The sequence below is a fragment of the Cheilinus undulatus genome, linkage group 8 (genome assembly GCF_018320785.1).
Source record: "Cheilinus undulatus linkage group 8, ASM1832078v1, whole genome shotgun sequence".
Classification (NCBI taxonomy): Eukaryota; Metazoa; Chordata; class Actinopteri; order Labriformes; family Labridae; genus Cheilinus; species Cheilinus undulatus.
In genome coordinates this window covers 5,299,673-5,326,114 of record NC_054872.1, presented here as the reverse complement: position 1 = coordinate 5,326,114, position 26,442 = coordinate 5,299,673, and the positions used below count along the sequence as shown (strand labels likewise).

At 39.7% G+C, this 26,442-nt stretch overlaps 1 protein-coding gene across 1 annotated transcript in view; it reads left to right on the top strand.

Moving 5' to 3' along the window:
• The window catches only part of taf2 (TAF2 RNA polymerase II, TATA box binding protein (TBP)-associated factor), a 47,818-nt gene that overhangs the window by 13,220 nt on the left and 8,156 nt on the right, over positions 1-26,442 (top strand). Inside the window, exons 10-24 of the mRNA XM_041792421.1 lie at positions 2,098-2,197; positions 5,124-5,209; positions 5,298-5,433; positions 5,530-5,684; positions 6,204-6,318; positions 7,427-7,536; positions 8,592-8,657; positions 9,674-9,800; positions 12,199-12,324; positions 20,589-20,729; positions 20,939-21,049; positions 21,145-21,338; positions 21,798-21,937; positions 25,041-25,110; positions 25,408-25,517. Of these exons, the coding sequence (XP_041648355.1) occupies positions 2,098-2,197; positions 5,124-5,209; positions 5,298-5,433; positions 5,530-5,684; positions 6,204-6,318; positions 7,427-7,536; positions 8,592-8,657; positions 9,674-9,800; positions 12,199-12,324; positions 20,589-20,729; positions 20,939-21,049; positions 21,145-21,338; positions 21,798-21,937; positions 25,041-25,110; positions 25,408-25,517 (1,787 nt within the window). The remainder of the gene's footprint in view (positions 1-2,097; positions 2,198-5,123; positions 5,210-5,297; positions 5,434-5,529; positions 5,685-6,203; positions 6,319-7,426; positions 7,537-8,591; positions 8,658-9,673; positions 9,801-12,198; positions 12,325-20,588; positions 20,730-20,938; positions 21,050-21,144; positions 21,339-21,797; positions 21,938-25,040; positions 25,111-25,407; positions 25,518-26,442) is intronic.

Here is a 26,442-nt window from a genome sequence, read left to right as displayed (position 1 = left end):
CTTTGAAGCTGTCTCCCAGCTCTATGACATGGTTTTGGACCATGCTGGTGTAGCAGTGCTAACCTGACACGCCAGATCGACTGTTTCAAATATCGATTACATGGATGTATTTCACAGTCATCGGGGAAAGCTCCCATAGAAAGCGATTGGGAAGGGCAGGACTTTTCAAAACATTCTTGGAAGGTGATTGGAGGAATGTTCAGTGAATGAAATTGATACCAAGGCCGGGAGATGTGCAAAAACATCTTCTCTGCTCAGACAGTATTTCGGTGTGGCTCTTTTTTTCAAAAAATGTGGTCCAGATCGATTAAACTGCCGCTTTCCTACAGCTACATCTGAGCTAATAGCTACTGCAGCAGCAGCCATTGGATACACTGGCAAACCCCCCACAACAATCACAAAAACATGTCGAAGCAGACCAGGAGAAGAGTGAAAACATGTTTATTTGTCATGAAAAGTTTTCAGTGTTGCTCACTGCCCTTCTTTTAATAAAAGAAATGTTATCAAGTTCTTAGAAAACACTGCTGCTGTGGCTATGTCTGAGCTAATCACTCGACTAGCAGCCATTGTATAAAAACACTCACAACTACGCTTTTACTCCTGTAACACTCTAAAACTCATGTCGAAGCAGGATGGGAGAAAAGCAAAAACATCTTTCCTGTTATGAAAAGCTCTAAGAGTTGTTTTTACTCTTTATTTAATGCAGAAATGTGGCCAGGTTCTGGTAACATTGATGCTATACTAGAGCTATATCCGAGCTGATCATGCCATGGTAAATGGCTTTTAGTACCAACCGCCCTCAAAGAAGAATTGCCTCACGTTTTCAATATGAACTTTAAAATTTATGTTGTGAAATGCCAAAAAGTTTAATTTCAAACCTGAATTTCTAAATGAGATTGATGGTGGTTAGCCATTGAAATTAAGCAATTAAGTGCAATGTTAAAGAAATAATTGTATGTTAGCTTTAATATAAACAAATCCCCAAGTTAAAATAAAAACAGAGTCTGTAGAGAAATGTTAGGCTGTGTCATCTTCCAGCCTCCTCCTCTGTTCTCCTCTCCTCACTCTGACCCCCATAAACCCAGATCAGATGTGTGGCCTTGGTTTGCTTCTGGCTGGTGTTGTGTGAGAAGAGAGCACAGGAAAGTCTTTGATTTTTGGCAAAGCATGGTGCTGCCTGCTATCAATTAATCAGAGTGGGGGTTAACTGGGGTCTGTAATTGAAAACAGGCTTTGCTCAGTGGGCCATCAGATGTATAGAGCTTCTGTTTTCCAAATCTCTGGAACTGTACTGACGAAGAGGAACTGTTGTTATGAGCCGTAGGAAAACAAGACCTCAGGTAGCTGTTGAACCTCCACCTTCTCCATCTGTTTAGTAGATTTTTCTGCCGATATGCTTGACCTAAAGTGTCTGAGCATTTTTTCATCCTTTGTATTCTGCTTTTTGAATTTTTAAAACTTAAATATCATGTTTTATGCTACATCTGGGAGGCTGGGATCATGAAAGAACGTTCGTTCAGAGCGTCAGAGCTCTTCAGTTCTTTATCAATAATCCAGATATGATCCTCCAGGTGAATCTGAGGGCAAACTTTATTTAATAGCTTCCCATAATGTTGATTATAGCAAATACGTGTATGAAATCATCTTTACCACATAAGCCACACTGGATGCACTTCAGCATCTTGCGGTGGAACCACCAGGGTTGAATTGGCATATTGTGTCTCTAGTTTTACGAGCTAATAAATCCAGGCAGATAGATTTAAGAGTTACCATGCTAGGGATTCCCAGAAATATACAAAGGGTATAACCCACTAAACAGTGGGAAAGCGGCACAAGTGCGGCCTCAAGTCCTTTTAAAAAATAATGTCCTTTTTCTAAAGAGCCAAATATAGTGCAAGCAACATGAAGAAAATAAGAATTTGTTAAACTCCAATAGGAATTATTCCTAAAGCTTTTGTTTGATGTTCATTAAACTGTTTTTGTTACAAGCATGATCACCCATGGAGGAATTTAGCCTCATTTATAAATGAATTGATGGTTTAGTTTTTAATGTTTATTATGTAACTGCACTGATGTGATCTGTTATGTCCTATTTAGGGCTGATGAGTGGGTGCTGAAGGGAATATCCGGCTACATCTATGGGCTCTACTTGAAGAAGACTTTTGGAGTCAACGAATACCGGCACTGGATTAAAGAGGTAACGGTTTCTGTCATAACACTCAGATGCTTTCAAGTGAAGCTGGTAAGGAGAGGTGGTGAAAGATCAGAGATAGCGAGATAGATACTTTTTTAATCCTGAGGGAAATTCAAGCTAACAAAGAGGGAAAGATGGGTATGATTACTCGGCTACTCTGCTGCTTATTGTTGATATCATTAGTGGTTCAGCATGGTTAGTTGCACCACATCAGCTGTGGCAAGAACAAATTTTAAAGGTTCTTGACAAAAACAAGGAAAAAAGGATGACATAGATAACATAAACCCAGTTTATACAGTTCTTTTTTGTTAGATTTACTTTTGGACTCAATCCTGGGCCGCCTGTGTGCATGGGACATGCTTTATGACACTAGGCCCAGGCTATTCAATTGGAGGCCCAAATAAGAGCCCAGAGTCCTTTTTGTGGTCCTTTGAAGATACAATATGTAGAATTTCTGCGCATATAACTATATTAATTTAAAAATGACTATTTGGAAACCCCTAAAAACAGCCCTTTCAGCTGGTGTCATCTGTAGTATTCTGCTCTTTGATAAGAAGGATCGTTATCATTTATGTCCATCCATTTTTCTATTGAGTGCAGCTCTTTCTAGAGATCCAGATTATTTGACTCAGCTCAGTAATAGATAGCTCAGTGAAGATTTTTTTCGCTTTCCAAATGGCTCTTCCTTTGGTACCATTTTGCCTTTTTCTCAGACCTGAGCAAACACCTAGAACCGTCTCATCCACAGACGAGTTGAGTTGTCATTCCAAAGAATGAGAAAAGAGGCACCATTAGCCTCTTGGGCCGGCCACACACTACATGATTTTTAAATCTGAAACGATTTTAAAACCGTGGGAGACCACAGACTTCAGGACAATTTCCAAAGATTTTTCATCTTTAATCCTCTGAACCCTCACACTAGAAGACTCAGCCAGACTGTCAGATCACTGGAGACCACACACCTGCCGACCTGCCCACGACCTCGCGTGATCACGTGACTTCTGAAAAAAAACAAAACACAGATGTCTGTCGATACCGTCTTGCTGTCTCTCCACAACAGGCTGTCCTGGCATGTGTTACAGGTGCAGCAAAAATCATAATACAAGAGAAAGACTAAGAATGAAATCGGCTGAAATTGAGTTAAAGTTGTGTTCATGGTTGTGAGTGGCGAATGTACGTATGATCTGGCTGTGACGCTACCCGTTCTGCTCGCTCTCATATGTTGTTGTGGGTACTCCGTCAGTGGCACTACTACCTACAATCATAAATAACAAACGTGTTTGATATTTACGATTCAGGATTTTGGAGGCTACGACGCAATTTGGAGCAGTAAAACAATCATGTTGACACCACACACACACACACACACACATGTAGACTACTCTGACAAACAGTTGCTTGCGATGAGGCTCCTCTCGGGATATGCCCCACGATCGTCAGGGGAGGCCCAAATCGGGCTTAAAATCCTGTAGTGTGTGGCCGGCCTTAGTTTGTGGATAATTCCATCCATCCATTTTCTGTAATGCTTATCCCGGGGGGCCTGGAGCCTATCCCAGCTGTGATCGGGTGAGAGGCAGGGTACTACCTGGAGTGTTCACCAGTCAATCACAGGGCTGACATATAGATACAGACAACCAGGCACGCTCACATTCACACCTACGGCCAATGTAGAGTCACCAGTTAACCTGACGAGCATGTTTTTGGTGGTGGGAGGAAGCCAAGAGATTCCACACATGCACAGGGAGAACATGCAAACTCCGCACAGAAAGACACTGGCTGGGAAGTGCACTGGGAACTAGGCCTGTAGTGAACTAAAGAAAAACTTGGTCAACCACTATCGCACCCAGACACCAACCAATCGGTAAAATATTTTTCAGGTAAAAATAAAAAAAAGAATCACCTTGTTGGAGACCAGTTTATTCCATACAGGTTCCTTATTGCACCTGTTTGGTAGTCTAAATGATCCTAAAATAGACATAACAAGCCTTAATACATCTTTTTAGGCTCATCAGGTTGTACTAAAAAATTAGCTGATCAGGGTGATCCTGGTCGGACAAAAGCTTTTCGACCAAACACTCGACCAAGCTGTCAGCCCTACTGGGAGCCTTCTTGCTGTGCGGCAACAGCACTAACTCCTGCACTACCGTGCAGCCTTTGTGAATAATTTACCCCTGTAAATTTTTTTGCTTGTAGTGTGCGGTAAGCACACAGCATGTAGGGATACCATGCCATAGCAAGAGAGCCACAGCAATGATTTATGGGCTGTTGTTTACATAAGAAGCGAGTAAGGTAGTTCCAATTCCAGCTTGTCACTAAAAATGTATTTTAAATGCATATTATGGATGCATGTGCGAAGGGCAGGACGGTATCCAATTGCCCAAAACGGATCACAGATTCATGATAATGCTTTGTTCAAACAAACCCGTACTAGGGGTGTGACAGGACAAGAAGAGACAAGATTTTACATGATTTTATAAAACTTGAACAGAATTTATGACTGGAGGATGTCCCTTATTCAAGATTACAGGCCCATTTTGTAAAGTTTTAACTGAAAATTCTCTTGCACTGAATATCACTGTGCCTTGTCTGTAGCCATGACTCAAACATGCATTTAACAGCACTTCATATCAAATGTTCATGCATGTATACGTGTTATTGCTGAAACTCCAACAATATTGAAGATATTAGAAGGAGTTAAATGAACCTGAACTGTCTTTATGTTTGAAAAACATTGGTAAAATCTGAGTGTAACAGACTGAAATTTAAAAAGCTGCATTAGTTCACTGAAAGTATTTCTCATCCTCTGCCAGACATGGAAAAAAAATCTGTATCTCAATAATGTGTTAGCTGTGGTGATTTTAATACAGATGAAATGTGTTGTAATTACCTTTTTTAAAGCTTTTATTTATAGTCCATCTTTATTTTGCAGGAACTGGACAAGATAGTGGAATATGAGTTAAAGATGGGAGGAGTTCTGCTGCACCCAACGTTCGGTGGAGGCAAAGAGAAGGACAAGTAATAATTTTAGATCAGCTTTATTCTTTTGCATGAGTTACAGCCATTTATTAGACATGTAAGTCTTAATGAATGTGTTTTTCTTCAGTCCAACCCCCCACCTTCACTTCTCCATTAAGCACCCCCACACTCTGTCCTGGGAGTACTACAAGATGTTCCAGTGTAAGGCTCACCTGGTGATGAGGCTGATAGAAAACAGGATCAGCATGGAGTTTATGCTGCAGGTGACACAAAAACAGCCTTTTCTTGTTTAAGTCAAAAGTGAATAATGTAAAATTCTTGAGAAATCTGGATTTTATTTTTATTTTTGTCTTTGGCAGGTTTTCAACAAGCTGCTGAGTCTGGCCAGCACAGCCTCGTCTCAGAAGTACCAGAGCCACATGTGGAGCCAGATGCTTCTGTCCACTCACGCCTTCCTCAAATCCATCTCCAACGTCTCTGGCAAGGACATCGGACCCCTCATCAAACAATGGGTGTATCCTTTCCTTTGTTAAAGGGTTCTGTATGCAAAGATGGTGGTCGTTAATGTCACTCATGCCAGCTGGACGGATCTGCATATTTTAATCAAGTATGGGTTTGGGAAGTCACAAGGCAGCCAGACTGAAGCAAAGCTAAGAGGATAATGTAGAGCCTGCAGCATCTTCTATGTTCCTTCACCATATTTTCTAACTTTTAACACAAAAATAAGCATGATAAAATACAAGCCGGACCTTAACTACACTACTAACATGACCAATCTGACACATGAGCAGGAGAATATATAAGAAAAAAAATCCTATACAAAGAGAAAAAAAAACATAATAAAATCACACAAGACATTAATTTAAACAAACCAACCCCAGAAACAATGGCATATTAAAAAAGTTTTTTGCTGATTATTTGCAATCGGATTTCATACTTCACCCTTCATACAGCCATCTTCAGTGGATTTGTAAATTTAATGAACTCCTCTTGGTTGTACCGGCACATGTTTTAGCCTTGACTCTACTCTCAGAGACCAGAGTGCTGTGGTTAAATTCTTTGGCAGTTTTGCCTTCAACAGGAAGAGAAATGTCCTTGAACTGGAGATCCGACAGGACTACACATCATCTGGAACTCAGAAATATGTGGTGAGTATTCAGATAAAGGGGGTATGGGATTTTTGTTCTCAGAGCAGTGCACAAGGTTGAATGAAAATTCTGAATTCAAATCAGCCAGGTGATCACCTGCCAGGTAATCCTGACCTAATCTACATGTAGAAGGTGGCTGACACTAATTGGTGAATTGATCTACAAGTTCACTTCAGTTTTTTAAATTCCTCTTGTGTCATCCGTCCATTCAACATACAATTCAATGACTGAAGTGGCAATTAAAGATGCTCAGTTTGACTCTGTTACCACCAGGATATGAAATAGTTACTGTAAAATCTGACACACTTTTACTACCTATTTTTCATTTAAAAAGCTTGCATACTTACATACCAATGCAACCAGTATACCAGTATAAAGACATGCCTCCATCACCACAAGTGCACCGAGCAGCCACTGTCACAAACCTAACATACCTAAGCTTAAACCTGAAAACCGTTCATTGTGTTTTGCAAGCAGCCACTTCACTGCTTGGAATCTGCTAGAGCACATAAAAGAATACATGACTACACAGTCCAGACCAGCAGGGGATGGCGCCACTTTTTAACCCTCATTAAGCCATAGTCCTGCACTGATAGAAAATGAGGAATAAAGCTCTTTTTTTCTGAAAACACTGCTCAGTTAAAGACAACTAGTGACCAGCAGAGGTGGGCAGAGCGGGTCAAAGCAGTGAGTTGCTGTATTATTACCGGTTGATGTGTGAACTCCCTATGGTCGAAACATATTAATACAAACAGAGTTGTTGTGGACTTTGCTGAATCTAATGGAAATCGTCACACAGAAGCAAAGTTCAGTCTTTTTTTGGGAGACTCTTTAAAAACAGACTGTGACTTAAATTCCAGCAAGGTTAATCAGCCACATACCTGCCTCACCTGCCTCAGTGAGCAGCTTGAGTGAGTGCATCCATAGTTTGGTTATGTTGATTCATTTTATATTTAACATGATTTTTTCCTACAATGAAGAGAACAAAAAAACCCTCTTTCTGTATTCCTCCATGTTTGATCCCAAATATGCCTACATGTTATTGAACTATCAGTATATTAATTGGTTTATCTTTATTGTAAGAAATTACATATATTTTTCTTTGCAGGGACCCATTAAGGTGACGGTGCAGGAGCTGGATGGATCCTTCAACCACACATTGCAGATTGAGGAGAACAGCCTCAAACATGATATCCCCTGTCACTCCAAGAGCCGACGGTACAATTGCACACTAAACATTCATACTACCAACCTTGCAGGCACATCAGTCTTGCAAAGCTTCAAGCTCATGCGCTGATCAAAGAAAGACTGGGCCAAAAGAGGTGCAGAGGACCAGGCTAAAAGCTTTCTTGCTGAGTGGCTTTACTGACAGAGAACAATCATATATTATCATGTTTAACATAGAAATGGCTGCCTGTGGAGCTCATGTTATGAGGTTTATGCCTCTGCAGCAGTGCTCACCTACATTGTCAAATGTTTGGTTTCTCTGATTGATCTGTAATGAATGTAACAGACAAAATGTATGTCTCGTCACCCTCCAAGTTTCTCTTTAAGAGGTGCAACCTGTGCTGAACACCATCTATGGGCTGTAGCCCACATGTATGTGGAACTGTCTGTCTGGTTTGTCAGGTTAACACACTCCTGCAGCTTTTAGGAACACAGCAGTTCAACCTTTCAACTGAAGAATTTAAGCTTTCCATCCTGGGCATGAAACGTGTCCGCTTCTCTTCCTGCCCATCATCTTCATCTGTTTAGAGTAACCTCCATCAGTATGAGTGACATTTTAGATTATATAAAATTTGGCAGGCATGTGTGGACAAACTTCTGCAAACACTAACTAGAGCATATTCATGGGGGTTTTGGCTCTCACTGATGTCTTTACTGGCACAGTTAGTGATTCCGTCACCTCCCAGCTCGCAGTCACAGATAGACTTAAAGAAACAAAGAGCCATTCACGGAGAAAAACGTTCTTTAATAATCAGAAATCTGATAGGATGTAATTTGCAGCAGTTATGTGGCGGCTGTAATGTTGTATCATAAAGTGTATCGCTCTAGAGTTTCACTCTTAGCCTGATTGTTAGTGTTTTATTTGACTCTGGTGGTCCTGTGGTGTCTCATGATTTGTTAATCCAGTTAGCATCTATTCTGTCCGTGCCATTTCTCTCCTCGGTCTTCTTGTGTGTCTCTCAGTCTAACAGAACTTCTATTAAAGATTCCTTTGTCCTCTAATTTTTGGATAATTGCTAATCATTCTATTTTTTTTATTATCGTAGAAACAAGAAAAAGAAGATCCCTCTGATGAATGGAGAAGAAGTGGACATGGATTTATCGGCCATGGAGTAAGACGTCACATCTGTCATGCTTTCAGATTTACTATTAATTTATAATATAAATAGCTAAACTCCAGAATATAAATATCTTTAAATAAGTCAGTTAAACTGTCTTCTGTTAAGATAGTCAGAGAATATTACACAACGAAGGAGAGCAAGTGGTCAGTTGTGTCAGGATAGTGTAGTAATGGTGGCGGCTGCATTGTGATCATATCGGCATGTCTGATGAATCTTGAGATGGATTGTAGGACCATGAAAATACCTTAATCAACTTTTCAGCATTGATATATAGCATCAGGGGTCCATTTGTACAAGGGCCATCATTTTGTATGGTTGCTGTGGGGACCGGACTTATACACAAATTAAAATAAATCAACATTTTAGTCTTATTATAGTTAAAAAAACAACTATGTGACTGGGGAAAAGTCTGTGCAGGAAACAGGTCTTAGGTTTTGATTCTAAGGCAGGGAAAACACACTCAAAGAGTCTGAAGCAATAAGTTGATGTTGAGAACTGCAGTTTTAATCAAGAAAAAATGATGAGTATATGTTTATAATGTATCATATTCACTTATAATGGCTGACACATGGATTTGTGGAAGATGGAACAAACATTATGGCATTCCTGATAAAACTGCTCTAGTATCAACTGTTTTGGGGGTTGTTTTAAATGCTATGAGGGGATTTAAAAACGCTCCCTAGTTACCACAAGGTATTTTTTTCTCCGCATATTTTCTGAATATATTAGTCTTCTTAAGGCCAGTTGGAAAGCTGTGAGGGGCCTGATGTGGCCCCCAGTGGTACACTGGTACATAGGATGGTTCTGTAGATTTTACACTGATGAAGAATGCAGTTACTGTCACCATATTATAGCGGGATTAACTACATGCATGCTCTTTTTTTTCCTCATTTCAAAGAGCATGAACTGTCACATGTTCAGGAACTCACTCCTTGTCAACTTTTATGTGTGAAAGCACAAAAATATCTGTGTGAAGCAGGTATAATGGGTGTATGTCCTGTCTGCAGTGCCGACTCTCCTCTCCTCTGGATCCGGATCGACCCCGACATGTCCATCCTGAGGAAAGTGGAGTTCGAGCAGGCCGACTTCATGTGGCAATATCAGCTGCGCTATGAGAGGGATGTAGTCGCTCAGGTGGGCTGATTTAAAGTGTGCTTCAACTGATTTTTAATTGTTTAACAGTGTATTATTTCTAGTTTCTGGTTAAAGTGAGGTGCCTTTGGTTGATTAAATGTGAATATTATAAACTCTGCTTTAAATCATCTTTAGGTGGTAACTAAAGAAAAAACAACAATTATGCTGCTCATTAAACAACTTTCAACAAACAACAAAAAAAACAAACAAAACAAAAAAGCTGGCTCTGTGGTCGGAAACAAATTGAACTCATTGGAGGATGAGGTGGAGAGACGCGAACTGAGCAAGGTGGAGGCTATTCTGAGAAACATGGATCATCCACTTCATATCTCCCTCAGTGAGCAAAGAAACAACGGTGGTGGACAGCTCCTATCCCTGCACTGCAGGACAGAAAGATTAAGAAAATCTTTCATACCATCATCGATTAGACTGTATAATTCTAAAGAAAACAGATGAGAGAGACTCCAGACAATTTAATTTCCCTTCGGGGATAAATAAAGTTCTTGTATTGTACTGTATTGTATTCTCTGCCAGCAAATAACTCAGTAGGCATTTTTGAGCTGAGTATTATTTGTTTATTATTAAGTCATCTCCCAGATTTACAAACAAACTTCCATGTACACCACTTTCCAAATTGTTATGCAAATTAAATTTTTCTGATTTCCCTAAATAGTCGATGCAAATGACAGTCAGTATAATTTTCAAGTCATCATTTGTTAGAGCATAATTTAAATTTTATTCAACAATATGCAGCATGAGATGATGCATTGTCATGCATGAAGATAATTTTGCTACAGAAGACACAGTTCTTCTTTTTGTACCATGGAAGAAAGTGGTCAGTCAGAAACTCTGTATACTTTGCCGAGGTCATTTTCACACCTTCAGGGACCCTGAAGGGGCCTACCAGCTCTCTCCCCATGATTCCGGCCCAAAACATGACTCCACCCCCTCCTTGCTGATGTCGCAGCCTTATTGGGACATGGTTGCCATCCACCAACCATCCACTACTCCTCCATCTGGACCATCCAGGGTTGTACAGCATTCATCTGTAAACAAGACTGTTTGAAAATGAGTCTTCATGTAATTCTGGGCCCACTGCAACCGTTTCTGCTTGTGAGCATTGGTTAGGGGTGGCCGAATAGTAGGTTTAAGCAAGTCTCTGGAGGATCCTACACCTTGAGGTTTGTGGGACTTCAGAGGCACCAGCAGCTTCAAATACCTGTTTGCTGCTTTGTAATGGCATTTTAGCAGCTGCTCTCTTAATCTGATGAATTTGTCTGTCAGAAACCTTCCTCATTATGCCTTTATCTGCATGAACCCATCTGTGCTCGGAATCAGGCACAGATTTCTTCACAGCACGATGATCATGTTTAAGTTTTCATAAAATATCTAATTTTTTAATTCTTCGTCCAAGCATTGCACTATTTAAGGCTTTTTGCGGTGGAAAGATCCTTTTTCTGTGTGCTGAAACCTGTGGCCTGCTTAATAATGTAGAAAGTAGTTTTCTTTTAATTGTGCTCACCTAGTAAACTAATGATCACAGGTGTCTGAGATTGATTTCAGTGATCCAAAGAGCCCTGAGACACAAAACCATCCATGAGTTTACTTGGAAAAAAAAACAAAAACAGAATCTTTATGACACTAAAATCCAATTTGCATAATAATTTGGAACGCTGTTGAGCTGCAGCCAATCTCAAAACCTATCAGTAACCATCGTCCATCTGATAAATGCTTTATACCTCTGGGAGCAGAGGTGGATTTTTCTTTAGTTCTGGCAAAATCAACAATTTGCGTTAAATGACTTCCATGAAAGCTTTACTTTTCTGTTTGACCTCTCTGTCCATGTTGATTAACCATAAGGTTAATAACTTTTCATGAAAAAACACATTATACAGATTTTTAAAAACTAAAAAGTGAAGTTTTGTCCAGTCTTTGAGACAAATTAGCAAGGCTTGACATCTACAACTAAAACAGCCATTCCAGTTTGCTCCCCCAGGCCACTGCAGTATTCCAGTGTTTTGACAAGCCATTTCATAAACCAATAACTCTCTTAAATCATCATATTTTGTACAGGGAGAAAGAAAAACAGAAAATCTCAGACTACTTCTGAAAACCAGAGGAGTTAATATTCTGAAAATCATCACCCCTGTATAAGGATACTGCATTTTTAAGTAGCTGCTGTAAAAAGAGATTAAGCTGCTTCTCTGTATCAAAATGACATCTCAGGTTTGCTTTTTTGTCCAATCAATATTTTAAAACCTTAATAATCAAATAAAAAGAGTCAAATAAGAGTGGTGGATCATTATATGTTAAAAGGCTGAAAGCAGGAAAAAAGTTTGACTTCAGTTTTAAAAATGACTGAACTTGTCAGATTAACATTTTCTGAATCTTTTACCAGGAGGAGGCAATCTCAGCCTTGGAAAAGTTCCCGACTCCTGCCTCCAGACTCGCTCTGACTGACATCCTGGAGCAAGAGCAGTGTTTCTACAGAGTCCGCATGCAGGCCTGCTTCTGCTTGGCCAAGGTCAGTGACGATGGGTCCGCATGTTCATTTTAAACTTAGACGATATGAAGCGTCTGGGCTGAGCTTGACCTGGATGAGGGGAAACTTAAACGCACCCTTTTATATGGGTGTAGATAAAGAGAGAGGTTGCTCTGTGAAGCTTTTTGTGTTACAAGCTGAACAGAACCATTTAGTGAAAGGAATATTTGAACCATGTTCTTTTCTTTGGCATAAAGAAATTCAGGAAATGATTGTCATACCAGAGAGGTTGCAAATATTAGTTGAATCGGTCACACAGTAATTGAAGTTGGATAGCTGAGCGGGCCAAGGCAATTTTAGGCAATTTGAGCCAGCCACTATTGTTCAGTCCGAGCAGACCTACTACGGATCTGAGAGCAGAGCAACCCCCCAGGTTTCTGCTGACTGTATAGGTGAGAGGAGGATGTGAAGACAGTGTAAAGTGTTTGTAAGAAAATGGTTTCTCCTGCTACAGATACAGTTTCCTGCCTAGTATCAACTGTAAAATAAGAGAGCTTGGTGGATCATATTTCTCTGTGTATTGCTAACTAAAGAAAATCCTAGTAAGCATAAGTAAGGAGGCTGATGTTAAGTTTAAAGTTTTGTTTGGTTTGGTATGGTAAACTTAAGCAAGGCTATGCCACCAGCTTGTTCCAGCTTGTCGTCCTTTTCCCTCTGCAGCTCCCTGTCATCAACAATCACCTGGAAGACCTGCAGCTCTGAGGTCATCCATGGGGTAGTATTATACTGAAAATATCACCCTGATAATAGTCTTACTTCAGAATCCATTGAATATTTAAACACGGTGGGGTCCATGTTTATGTTTAAATGACAATTCTTTTATCCAATCAGTGAACTGCAACATGTCCATTTGGTGTGTAGCTTTACCTTTCAGGGTCATATAGATAAAAACAGGCACCTCTGCAGAAGGGTTGGTTATTTGGGACCCTTTTCAACTTTTGGTGATGCACACACAGATAAACGCATGCCTTACAGAAATGGACTGCTTGGTGAGACTAACCTATTGTATATCTATTAGGACACATTAATGCCGAGAGCTAAATGCAGGTTTTGGAGCAACTTATGCTTCTACCCAGACAACATATTTTTCAGGGACATCCCTGATAATCTCAGCTAGACAGTGCAAAGGCACATTCTGCAGTCTGCACAAGTTACAACAGCATGGCTTCACAGTGAAAGAGGGCAGGTCCTTTACGAGCCCAGGGGTTTCCAAACTTATCAGCCTGTGACCCCCAAAATAACCAGATGCGCCAGATACTGGGGACCCCACCGTCTCTGGAGGTGGTAAAAGTGTACAGTGTTGCACAAAGCATCATGTGCAAGTACATTTTAGGTGGTTTTTAGACACATTACTAACCTTAAAACACACATCTTTCTTTACAACTGTGGTTTGATTTTAAATTGAACTAATTTCAAGTATACTGTTTACAATAATGGTTAAAAATCACAGCTAAAATCATTTAAAATTCGTATCTGTACTGTATCAGCATACTGCGACTCCCCTTCTGTGTCTCATGACCCCTGCAGGGGTCCCAGCCCCCACATTGGGAACCACTGTACTTGTGCATGCAGTCCAGACCTGTCTCCAGTTGTATATGTCTGCTGCATTATGAAGTAAAAATGGACAAGAACTTTTCTTTCAACTAGGGATCTTCCGATACTACTTTTTCCTTCCTGATACGATTCTGATGCCAAGGTGTTGAGTATCAGCTGATACCGAGTACTGACCCGATACCAGTATGAACTTTCTGGACTGACTGTGCAGAGAAGCAAATTATTTTAAATTTGACTCAACAAACAGAATCATAATGTACAGCATCTCTGTGATCCTAAAGTTGTTTTTCTGCTGATTATTGGGTTTTACTGCTAAATATTAATATAACAATAATACAGAGGGCTGCATCACAGGCTCTCTCTATCTCTATATCGTGCCCTATCTGGGCAGCATGATGTGATTATAAAACAGCCTTCTATTGGCTGAAAGACCCTCATAGAGTGCATAAAATGTGGGTTAGCATTCGCGTTAGCATTTGAGCTAGTGGTAATAAACAATCGTAATTCAATTAAATGGATAAAAAAAGATGTTCAATGTTGCGTTTATTGGTGTGGGTCTAATCATTTAAGTCCCCAAAAGTCACACGAGTGTCTCACTGAAATGCTGCCGCAAGAGATTCAAAGACATCAATAGCGTCAAACGGAAAGCACAGCGGGCGGCTAGCTTCAAGAGGAAAAACAAGTAAGAGGCAGCGATTTATGGTTCAAAAGTTATTTAGCTTTTGATAAACGGTGTCACTTCTTGTCGTGTACGACAGCCCCGGTCTGAAGGCATTTTAACGATCACATTCAGAGAAAAACTGTCACACAGCCATTGTTCTCTGCTTCTGCTGCAGTGGGTCCTTTGGTTCTTCTTCACTGCTTTAAAGCAGTAGGCCCTGCATGGTCTACGTACAGTTAGAGTACTGTTACAGCGCTAACAGTCAGCATGGCTAAATGAAGCAAGATATATAGCTAAACCAAACAGTATCAGATTGGTGCATAAACTCATGTACTCGCCGATACCAATACCTGCATTTAAAGCATTATCAGACATATTTCCGATACTGCTATCGGAATCAGAACAACCCTACTTTCAACAATTAGTGTCCTCAGTCCCCAGGTGTTTACAGAATGTTGTTAGAGGAAAAGGTGATTAACACAGCAGTGAACATGGCTTACATGTATTTTACATGTAAACATACAGAAAATGCACCTTGTTGAAAACATATAAATGCACTGAGTGTAGAAGGAGATAGCTGGCAGCAGCTGTAATGAGCACACTGCCACTGACCTGCAAAAACAAAATAAAATACTGCAGTAATGCTGTTTACCAATGTCACATGGCACCTAAATGGTAAAAGTCTAACTGGGGCTAATTTCCACTAAAAGAAAACTGAGGGATTAACACTGTTTGGTGTTGAAACTGGGCCATCCTATACGTATGGTTTTAAATTTCAGGCCTGGTGCAGTTTTTGCTGCTCAGTTTAAACTCATCAGATGTGTCAGAGGTCACAGGAATGTGGTTTAGTGGGTCTGTGGTGTGGAGCGCTATATTTGAAAACAATCCGGTCATGTTCGGTTTAATCTTCACACCTATAATTTACTCTGGAAGTTATGAACATTAAATGGCAGAAAAGTCTTAAATGGAGCAGATAGAAAACAGAATGAATGAGTAGAGGGGGAGGGGAGAGAGACGAAGAGAAAAATGGGAAATGATTTGTAGATGAAAGGAAATGGTGAGGGGGAGGAGAGGAGGGAAGAAAGGTAAGTATGGGAAATGGGAGTGAAACAAAAGTGGCTCAGTTTCTTCCTTCACAGACTGAAACAGGCATGCAGCTGCTCTGTTTGGATTTCTTTAAAAGACAAAGCTGTTATTTGTAATACAAGATGTTTTCATCTTTTTCATCTGTCTCGTTTTGTTGACTTATTTTGGTTAAAAAGTTTAAGTAAATTCAACCAGCTTTATGAAAGGTGAGACTGAAAACAACATGCATGTTCCCTGCCAGCAAAGGCCACCCACCAGTTTAACTCTTTCTGCTCTGAAGCTCGCTCCACTAAATAATCCTATTCTGTGGCTGCAGGAAATTCTCTATTCTCTGGATTTGGTCTCTTCCAACTTTAACCCCACTAGATTTCCGCCATCCGGGTTCCACCTGAACCAATATTTTTCCAGCATGATAAACTGAGTGGAGGCTGAGATGGCAGCACTTCACTTCTTTCATTAAGTCGCTGTGTTTGGCCACAGAGCCCCCAACAGACTCCATCATAATGGCCTTTGGTTTAAAGTCTACACTCGCATACGTATTGTCACACATGTAAACACACATACACACAGAGACTTACATTCCCACACCGACCACAAAGTAAATTATGACTGACTTTAACCCTCAGATGGACTTGGCTGCATCATGATTGGTCAGGGTGGCATTTTCCTGCTTGTTTTTGGTAGAAAATGTGGGAAGAAAGACGAAATAACAGCCCGGGGCTCTAACGAGTAAAACTGGCAAATGCATTCACGTGTTAAAAACTCTGACACACTAAAAATACAGATGTGTGCTTTAATGTGTGTGCACGCACATACAGAAACATTGCTGTATCTATTCCCCCCTTTATTTACTTAACCAAATGACAACATCCTGTGCCAGTGACCCTTGGCCCCATATTACACATTAACATAAATTCCCCAATATCCTGTTAAACCCAAAGACCGCTGGAGCCTCTGAGCTTCATACCTGTGGAAACCTCATGTGCTTCTCATGTGTACGTTTGGCTTTTACTTTGTAGTTCTGCTCTCACCACAAAAATTATAATGAACAGAAAGGACATTGTTGTACAGCGGTTGTTGATGTGCCAGGAGGTTTGTCTCAAGAATAACTGCAGCGCCTACCTCAGTGTACATTTAACATTCCACACTGGGAGTTGACCTATACTTTTTGTTTGTTTTTTTTCCTCAGGACCAATACTCACATTTATTATTTAGATTATTTAGTTATGGGAACAATAACATAAACTCCCGCTCAGAAGTTTGGGATCACTGGCAAATTTCTTTGTTTTCCAAAGAAAAACAGTTATCATCAACTGTCAGTCCTCTGCATCAATCTCCTGTATGGCTGCTAATCTAAGTTAATCATGCTGCACAGCTACAAACCATTTTACTAATAAGGAAGCAGAAAGACTGGACACTGGAAGACCAGTAGAAGGTGTTATGCACAGATGAGTCCAAGTTTGAAGTCTTTGGATCAAACAGAAGAACATTTGTGAGACACAAAATAAATGGAAAAATGCAAGAACAGTGTTTAAACCCATCAGTCAGAGAGGTGGAAGCAGCGTGATGGTCTGGGGGCTTTGGGGGTGGTAGAATAGGAGATTTTTAAAGAGTGGAAGGGACCTTGGGGAAGGAAAGCTATCACAATATTAGGGCTGAACGATTTGCAAAAATAATCATATTGCGATTTTTTTCCCCAATATTGCGATTGTGATTTAATATGCAGTTATTTTTAGTTTCCTCATCTTATGTGTTCATTTAACACAAGCAAAAACGAATTCTATATTATAACCTGTACTATATTGGATTAAAAAATGGGGATAAACAATTTTGAAAAAAAAAAAAAAAAGTATTGCGATTTTTGTTCTAATTTTAAATGTGCTATCAATTGCCATATTGAAGGGGATTTTTACTTTATTCTTGTTTTGATTAAGAAAGAAATATACATAAACAAGAAAAGGACGTCTGTAAAAATTCTAAAAAAAAGACTGTTTGCATGATGTGTAGAACAAAATCTGCCACTGTTGCAAAACAAAAATGCATTAAACTTTTTTTTTTTTTTTTTTTATGTGAAGAAATATTGCACTGTCTGTGATTTGAAAATTGCAGCAGGCCATATTGGGATTTAACCTAATTTGCAATAAATTGCCCAACCCAACACAAGATTTTGCAATATCATGCCATACCCTGTGGACAGCACTTGCTTCAGGCCAATTTTATCCTACAACAGGATAATGACCCAAAACACCTCCAAAATGTCTCCAAAAGAATATTTAAAGAATAAGCAGACAGCCAGAATTCTGACTGTAATGGAGTGGCCAGCACAGTCTTCAGATCTGAACCCTACTGAGCTGTTGCGGGAGCAGCTGAACCATATGGTACGAAGGAAGACTCCATGAAGCCAATCCAAATCTCATCAGATTACCTTAAAAACCTGACAGCTAGAATGCCTAAGGTCTTCACGGCTGTAATTGCTGCAAACAGTGTTTTTTTTTCTATAAAGGCAAAGTTTAAAGAACATTTTTCATTCAAATCATTATTTCTAACTCTGACAATGTCAGCATGCCCAGTTCTTTTGATGTATTTCCTAATCAGACTGATTTCATGAGTTTTCCATGGAAAACAAGAAAAAATCACAGTGACCCCAAACTTTTGAGCAGTAGTATAGATTTGAATCCAAACTACATTTACAATAAAAATGAGCCAAACAAGTAATAAAAATTGTAGATTTACAGCAAGTGATGGAATCTAATCTTCTTGTTAAAAAACTTGGGAACTTCATTATTCCTAATAACTAAAGATGAATGTTTAGGATAGCAGCAAAGGTCTACACTACAGTCCATGTGTGTGGTAACCAGTTGTACAAGTGCTCTGGTTCCTCACTTGAGTAAAATTACCAAAGACAAATTTTTGATATAAAAGTGTTATTTACAGCACTTTCATATAAATTAATGCCTAAATTAACATCCAACGCTCCCACTTTTTCATATTCTTCCAAATTCGCAGCTTCACAGCATCTTTGTTCCTTCCCATTACAATCATCCTGTCCTCTTATGGACTCCATTCTGATTCTAAACCCAGTTTCCAAGGGTTCTAATGGTAAAATATTTTCTTTATTACATTCTTGGACTCCTTGACTTCACTGATGTTGCAGTGGGAAGAAGAATTAGGAATAGAACTTAGCGATGAAACCTGGAGGAAAGCTTTTGAACAGATACATTCTTAATCTGTCTGCGACACGTTATTATTAGGGCTGTCAACAGATTAGATTTTTAATTGCAATTAAAACAGGATTTCTGTAGTTAATTGTGATTAATCGCACCCTTGTTGTTGCATCCTGTAATTGAACTATTTTGCATTTAAATCTATTTTTGTCATTTGGGATTATTTAAACTACGGCCGGCCACACACTACAGGATTTTAAGCCTAAATCGTGGCAAGATTTGCCTCCCTCGACGATTGTGGCATATCCTGAGTGGAGCCTGTCGCAAACGATAATCTGTCTGAATAATCCTCAAGTTTGTGGTGTCAACACGGTTGCTATACTGCTCCAAATCGTGTCATAGCCTCCCAGACCCCGAACCATAAATATCAAACATGTTTGATATTTACGGTTCTAGGTCGTAGTGCCTCTGACGGAGTACCCACAAAAACCAATGAAAGCAAACAGACAGGGCAGCATCACCAGCCAGATCATGCATACTTTCAGACTTTCAACTGTAGCTTCATTCTAGCCAGGATTGTCATCCTGAGTCTTTCCCTTGTTTTATGATTTTTGCTGCACCTGTAACACATGCTAGGGCAGCCTTATGTGGAGGAACAGGAGGGGGTATTGACAGACGTCGTTTTGTTTCTGAGGTCTTGTGATCACAAGAAGTCACTGGCAGATCAGCAGGGTGTGGTCTCCAGTGATCTGTCTGGATGAGTTGTCTAGTGTGTGCGTTCAGAGGATTAAAGACTGATCATTTTAAATTGTCTCCCACATTTTTGAAATCATTTCAAATTGAAAAATTGTCTAGTGTGTGGCCGTCCTAATGGTGACTAACTTCCAGACCTGCATTGAAGATTTTAAAGTGAACTTCACTACAGAAAAATAAGAGTATTTTGTTCTAAAAAGGAAATATGTTAACAGTAAAAGAGAGCACGTTTGATAATAAATGGTTCATTTGACATCTCTACTCTCTAACACTGACATGAGCCATTAAGGAGCAGTGGTGGACTTAACTCACCATCGCTGTGGCTGCAGGGAAATGCTGATGTGGCTCAACCAAAGTTTGTCAAAGGTGAAAATGAAGCAGCAATTAATTGCACTAATTGTGGATCATAGTTTAACATAATTTATGTGATTCAGCTTTGACAGCCCAAGTTATTAATTCAGTTCAAGGTTGTTCCCCGTCTTCATTGGTCAATAGTAAAATTAGCAGCTTTTTTTTTTCCAGCACAGACCTTGATATCTGTATATGTGACAGATGTTATCAAACATCAGCCACCCTGTCATACATGTTTTGTTTTGCCTATTTTTATCTAATTTCTGGCATTTGATTTTCAAACTATTCTCAGACATTTTAGAGCAGCCTGTGGACCCCTCCCCAATAACTGCAATAGTCAGTATAACCAGTGGAACTCTGGAGAGGAAGAAGAACTCTTTAAGAACTCTGGAAAATATTGTAGTAGCTTTTAGAAGTCTTCTATAGCCAGGCGTCTAATACTGTTTAAATGGAAAAAGAAATCTCTATGAGGTCAAAACAATCTGCTGAAGTACAAACTGAGCTTTAGAATGAGAAAGAAAGACAGTTTAAGGGACTTTGAACGTGCCATATTTGTCCAGTTTTGGTGAGCCTGTGTGGATTTTAGGTGGAAGCTGTCAGATGTTTTCTCATTCACATGTAGTGACTTGAACAGCACTCCAGCACTTGGGGGATAACCATAGGTGCTTCTTTTTCAGATTGCCAATTCCATGGTGAGCACATGGCAGGGTCCGCCAGCCATGAAGTCCCTGTTTACACGAATGTTCTGCTGTAAGAGCTGCCCCAACATCGTCAAGACCAACAACTTCATCAACTTCCAGAGCTACTTCCTGCAAAAGGTAAAGACAGTAAATAAATGTTATCACCTGTCCTTTATAAGATGTGCTTTTGACCGCTTTTCCTAAACTTTTCATCACTCCTGTACAGTTTTTTTGTATTTCAGAAATTTGCTGCTATTGAATGTAAGTAAGCAGCTGCTAGTTGTGCCTCCTCTTCAAATGTAGAACATATCTTCCAAATTACGTGTCTCATCCTCCATACGTTATAGACGATGCCCGTTGCCATGGCGTTACTCAGGGATGTGCAGAACCTCTGTCCCAAAGATGTCCTAAACTTCATCCTTGACCTCATCAAGTACAACGACAACAGAAAAAACAAAGTAAAGACTCATGTTCACACTCTTTACAGATGTTTTTGTTGTGGTTTTGTCTTAAGTGATAATTATCCATTCTCTTTTCTGCATCTTTTCTGCAGTTTTCAGATAACTACTACCGTGCAGAACTGATCGAAGCGCTCACCAACTCTCTGACCCCAGCCATCAGCATCAACAACGAGGTGCGGACAGTAGACAATCTAAATGCTGACGTGCGTCTCATCCTGGAGGAGATCACACGATTCCTCAACATGGAGAAACTGTTGCCCAGCTTCAGAAACACCATCACTGTCAGGTTAGGAGAAGAGAATGTTTATCTTTATATGCTGCAATGTTTTCATTACGCAACAATATAATCTGAAAAAATGAACTGCTTCACATTGCTGCAAAGAAAAGAACCAGTTATCAGGACTCTTTCACATATCTTCAACAATAGGAATGTCGTGTTTTCTTGGAAATGACCTTTTAGGGTCCTTATTATGAATGGTCACCAAAAGTTAACTAATAAACCAGTCTTAGCTGATATGCAAGACACCAAAAGACAGTCTGCACAGCAACTGAGCTGTAGAAATAAGAATTGAGTTTGGCACAAGATTTGCTAAAAGCATTTTCATTTTTAAAGAGAACCTTGTGACGATTTCGACAAAGAAAATGCGTGTTGTTGTTTATTAGTCTGAGACTTTTGCAACAATTTCACACACACTAGAACACCTTTTCCTTTTTTCATATGTTACTCTCCTCTTTCTTCTTGCAGTTGTTTAAGAGCGATCCGTCAGCTTCAGAAGAACGGCCATATCCCCAGTGACTCATCACTCTTCAAGTCGTATGCAGAGTACGGACACTTTGTAGATGTCCGCATTGCTGCACTGGAGGCTCTGGTCGATTATACCAGAGGTAAGGCTCTCTTTTCTTCAGATTTATTTTAAGGATTTCCATGCTTTCACTCAAGGCAGCACATTGGGTCACTGGGGGAGAGAAAGAGACGGGGAATGGAGCCATATGCTGCTATGAACCTTGAAGCCATCAGCCTCTGCAAATGTGGGGCTTGGACAAAACCACCAGGCCACTGTTGCCTCAGGCACATTAAGCCGGTGTTGTTCTTTTTAGTGTCTCTGGCATTTGCGTGAAGCTTATCTAGCTCAAAGACATCAGAGTAGGGGTGTGAATAACAACTGTCTGTACTTGAATAGGAAGTTTATGACACTTGCTGCCCCTAACTGTGCAACAATGTTTAGATAACAGATTTTTAACGTATTATCACAGAAAATTTTTATTGAAATGTGAAGCATTTTGAACTTTTAAGCAAACAAAAATTTACTCTTGTTATATTCACATTAAAACACGAAAATGATAATACAGTACGGCTGTAAGTGGTGAACAACAGGTGGCACTTGTACATATGGTGACTCTGCCTGCTGCATCAACATGACAAATGTTAAACAGTCAATTGTCTAGATACTGACTGGAAAAATTCATTTAGGTAATCAAAACGCTGTTTGTCAATTTTGGTTAATACTTATGGGATCACAATAATTTCTGTCAGGTTTATTTTGGGGCTTTTTATGCCTTCATTCAAAGAGGAAGACACCAGATAGATCTGGAAACAGGGTTGAGCGATATGGGAATGACATGCAGGAAAGGAGCCACAGACCACATTTCAACCTCAGCCATCAGTGTACATAACCTAACCTAACCCAACCTAACCACAGTGGCACAGTGGTTAGGCCGGATGCTTTACAGCAACAAGGCACCTGGTTTGATTCCTAGATGAGCCTCTCTGTGTGAAGCTTGCATGTTTTCCTAGTGTTTGTTCTCTTTGGGTTCTGCAGCGTCCTCACGCAGTTCAAAGGCATGCTCACTAGGTTGATTAGGGACTTTAAAATTACCCATGAGAGTGAGTGTGGGCATGGCTGGCTGGTCATCTCTACATGTCAGCCCACCCTGCTTCTGTCGTCCAATGACAGGAGGGATTGGCTCCAGTCCCTGGCCACCCTGAATGGGATAAGTGGAAGAGATAATGGATGAGTAGATATTTGGATTTTTGGAACAACCTTAAGATGTCTCTCACATTGATATCTCTTTAAACAAAAAACATTGAACAATACCTGTGAAACAATACAAACTTGTTGTTTTAACTGCACATGAGGTAGTTCTCTCAAATATAAATGAAAAGTTTAGAGCATTGCTGTCCAAACTACTAAATTATATCAGTTACTTTAGTCTTTCGTTTTTCACATTTTAGTAGGTAGAGGTACAGTCATGGACGAAAATATTGGCACCCCTGGAATTTTTCCAGAAAATACACCATTTCTCCCAGAAATTGTTGCAATTACAAATGTTTTTGGTATTTACATGTTTATTTCCTTCATGTGCATTGGAACAACACAAAAAATCTGAAGAAAAAAGACAAAATTGACATAATTTTACACAAAACTCAAAAAATGGGCTGGACAAAATTATTGGCACCCTTTTAAAACTGTGGGTAAATCATTTTATTACAAGCATGTGATGCTCATTTAAACTTACCTGTGGCAGTAACAGGTGCTGGCAATCTAGAAATCACACCTGAAGCCAGTTAGAATGTATAAAAGTTGACTCAACCTTTGTATTGTGTGCCTGTGTGTGTCACACCAAGCATGGAGAAGAGAAAGAAGAGCTGAGAATCGTCTGAGGACTTAAGAAGCAAAATTGTGGAAAAATATGAACAATCTCAAGGTTTCAGGACCATCTCCAGAGATCTTGAAATTCCTTTGTCCACTGTGCGTAATATAATCAAGAAGTTTATAACCCATGGAACTGTGGCTAATCTCCCTAGACGTGGACGGAAGAGAAGAAATGACAAAAGAATGCAACGCAGGATAGTTGGAATGGTGTATAAACATCCTCAGTCAACTTCCACACAAATTCAGGCTGTCCTGCAGACTCAGGGTGCAAAAGTGTCAGCTCAGACCATATGTCCAAATCTGAATGAGATGAAGTGCTATGGCAGGAGACCCCACTGCTGACAAAGAGACATAAAAAAGCCAGACTGGAGTTTGCAAAAATGTACCTGATTAAGCCTCAATCCTTCTGGGAGAACATTTTGTGGACAGATAAGGTAGAGCTTTTTGGAAAAGCACGTCATTTTATTGTTTACAGAAAATGGAATGAGGCCTACAAAGAAAAGAACACAGTACCTACGGTCAAACATGGTGGAGGTTCAAGGATGTTTTGGGGTTATTTTGTTGCCTCTGGCACTGGGTGCCTTGACTGTGTGCAAGGAATCACCCATGGATCACCATGGATCACCCATGACCAAGGAGGTCATGGGTGATCCAGCAGGACTGCGACCCGAAACGTAGCTCAAAAAGCACCAAGAAATGGTTGGAGACAAAGCGCTGGAGAGTTCTGAAGTGGCCAGCAATGAGTCCGGATCTAAATCCCATTGAACACCTATGGAGAGATCTCAAAACTGCTGTTACTAGAAGCACCCTTCAAATCTGAGAGACCTGGAGCAGTTTGCAAAATGAGTAGTCCAGAATTCCAGTTGAGAGGTGTAAGAAGCTTGTTGATGGTTATACGAAGCGATTGGTTTCAGTTATTTTTTCCGAGGTTGTGCAACCAAATTTTAAGTTGAGGGTGCCAATAATTTTGTCCAGCCCATTTTTTGAGTTTTGTGTAAAATTATGTCAATTTTGTCTTTTTTCTTCTGAGTTTTTGTGTTGTTCCAATGCACATCAAGGCAATAAACGCATGTATACCGAAAACATTTGTTGATTGCAACAATTTCTGGGAGAAATGATGTTTTTTCTGGAAAAATTCCAGGGGTGCCAATATTTTTGTCCATGACTGTACATATGAAACCGATCTTATCCACTGATCTTACCTAAGCATCGGCCGATCACTAATCCCTCAAAATTAAGGAAATCGGCGCTGATTCAGATTTTGGCCGATCGAGTGGTGCACCCCTGCTTTAAACTTAAGTTTACTGTTTTGTGTCTCTTTTTTTGTCCTACAGTTGAAAGAAGTTCCATCGAGCTGCAGTGGCTTCTTAACATGGTCCAGAATGACCCGACTCATTATGTCCGGTACGCTAACATCCAACACTCTTATTACCTCATTTTATATGAAGGCAGGTAACAGATGTTTTCCAGTTCTGCAATACATTATTTTATTATCCATGATGAAACGCAGATAAAATATTACAATACTTTTTATAAACAATTCATACACTTGCAAAAGTATCAGCCTACCCTTATGCAGAAAGTTTTGATTTGTCCAAATGAACAATACCGGCAGGCAGCTGACTTGATCTCTGCATTTGACCACGGTCTGACACACAGAGAAGCATGTGGATTATCTTTTTTCTTTCTCTTTCCTATCAGACATAAGATTCTGGGCATGCTCTCTAAGAATCCACCCTTCACCAAGACGTCAGACTCAGCTCTGTGCAATGAAGCGCTGGTTGACCAGCTCTGGAAGCTCATGAATTCAGGTGAAACAAACACACAAACATAGGCTGTTATTGTGCTATTTTAGGTATGATATATGACCCCACCATTTATAATAATAATAATGATTATAATGATAATAATAATAATAATAATAACTTTATTTGTAGAGCACCTTTTTAAAAAATATGTTGCTTTGACAATAAACAGAATCACAATTAAGACAGAGTATCATAACACAGGGAAAGAATACAACAGGAAGGACAAAACCCCAACAACAGAAGAACCCATGAAAACATCACCCCAACATTATAATCATCCTGGTAGACAAAGCTCAAAAACATGTCAAGTTAAGAAGACATCATAAAAACTAGGTATGTAAAATTCCAGAATAAAAGACCAAGATGACCAAGAATAAAAGTATAAAAACCCAGAATAACGTAGACCAATCCATGCAACACAGGAACCCAACATAAAAAGAGAGCAAAGGACAGAGATGTAAGAGCATCTACAATATTAGGAAGAGACAGAAAGGAATAAAACACAGAGCAGTAATCAATCAATCAATCAGTCTTTATTTATATAGCACTTTTCATACAATGCAAGTAGCACAAAGTGCTTTACACACAACATACTATTTAAAGAAAAATACATTAGTTCAAGCCCCCCTCACCCAGTATCCCGACCTTCTTCCCCACTCTGTAGTCCATACCATGGAAGATGCGTTGTATATAATGGATCCCTTATACACAGGAACATGCGCACCGAGGAAACGTAAGAACAGAATAAAACAACTAAAACATGTAGCGATTAATTAGTCATAAAACAAAATTAGAAAGCTAGAAGCAATAAGATATCAGTTAGAATAATAATCAAAATCATAATAATGAGAAAGAATGGACACAGCAACAAAAAGAGGTAAAAACAATAAGAGCAGAGGGAAGGGTAAAATAATCTGAAGTCAAATAG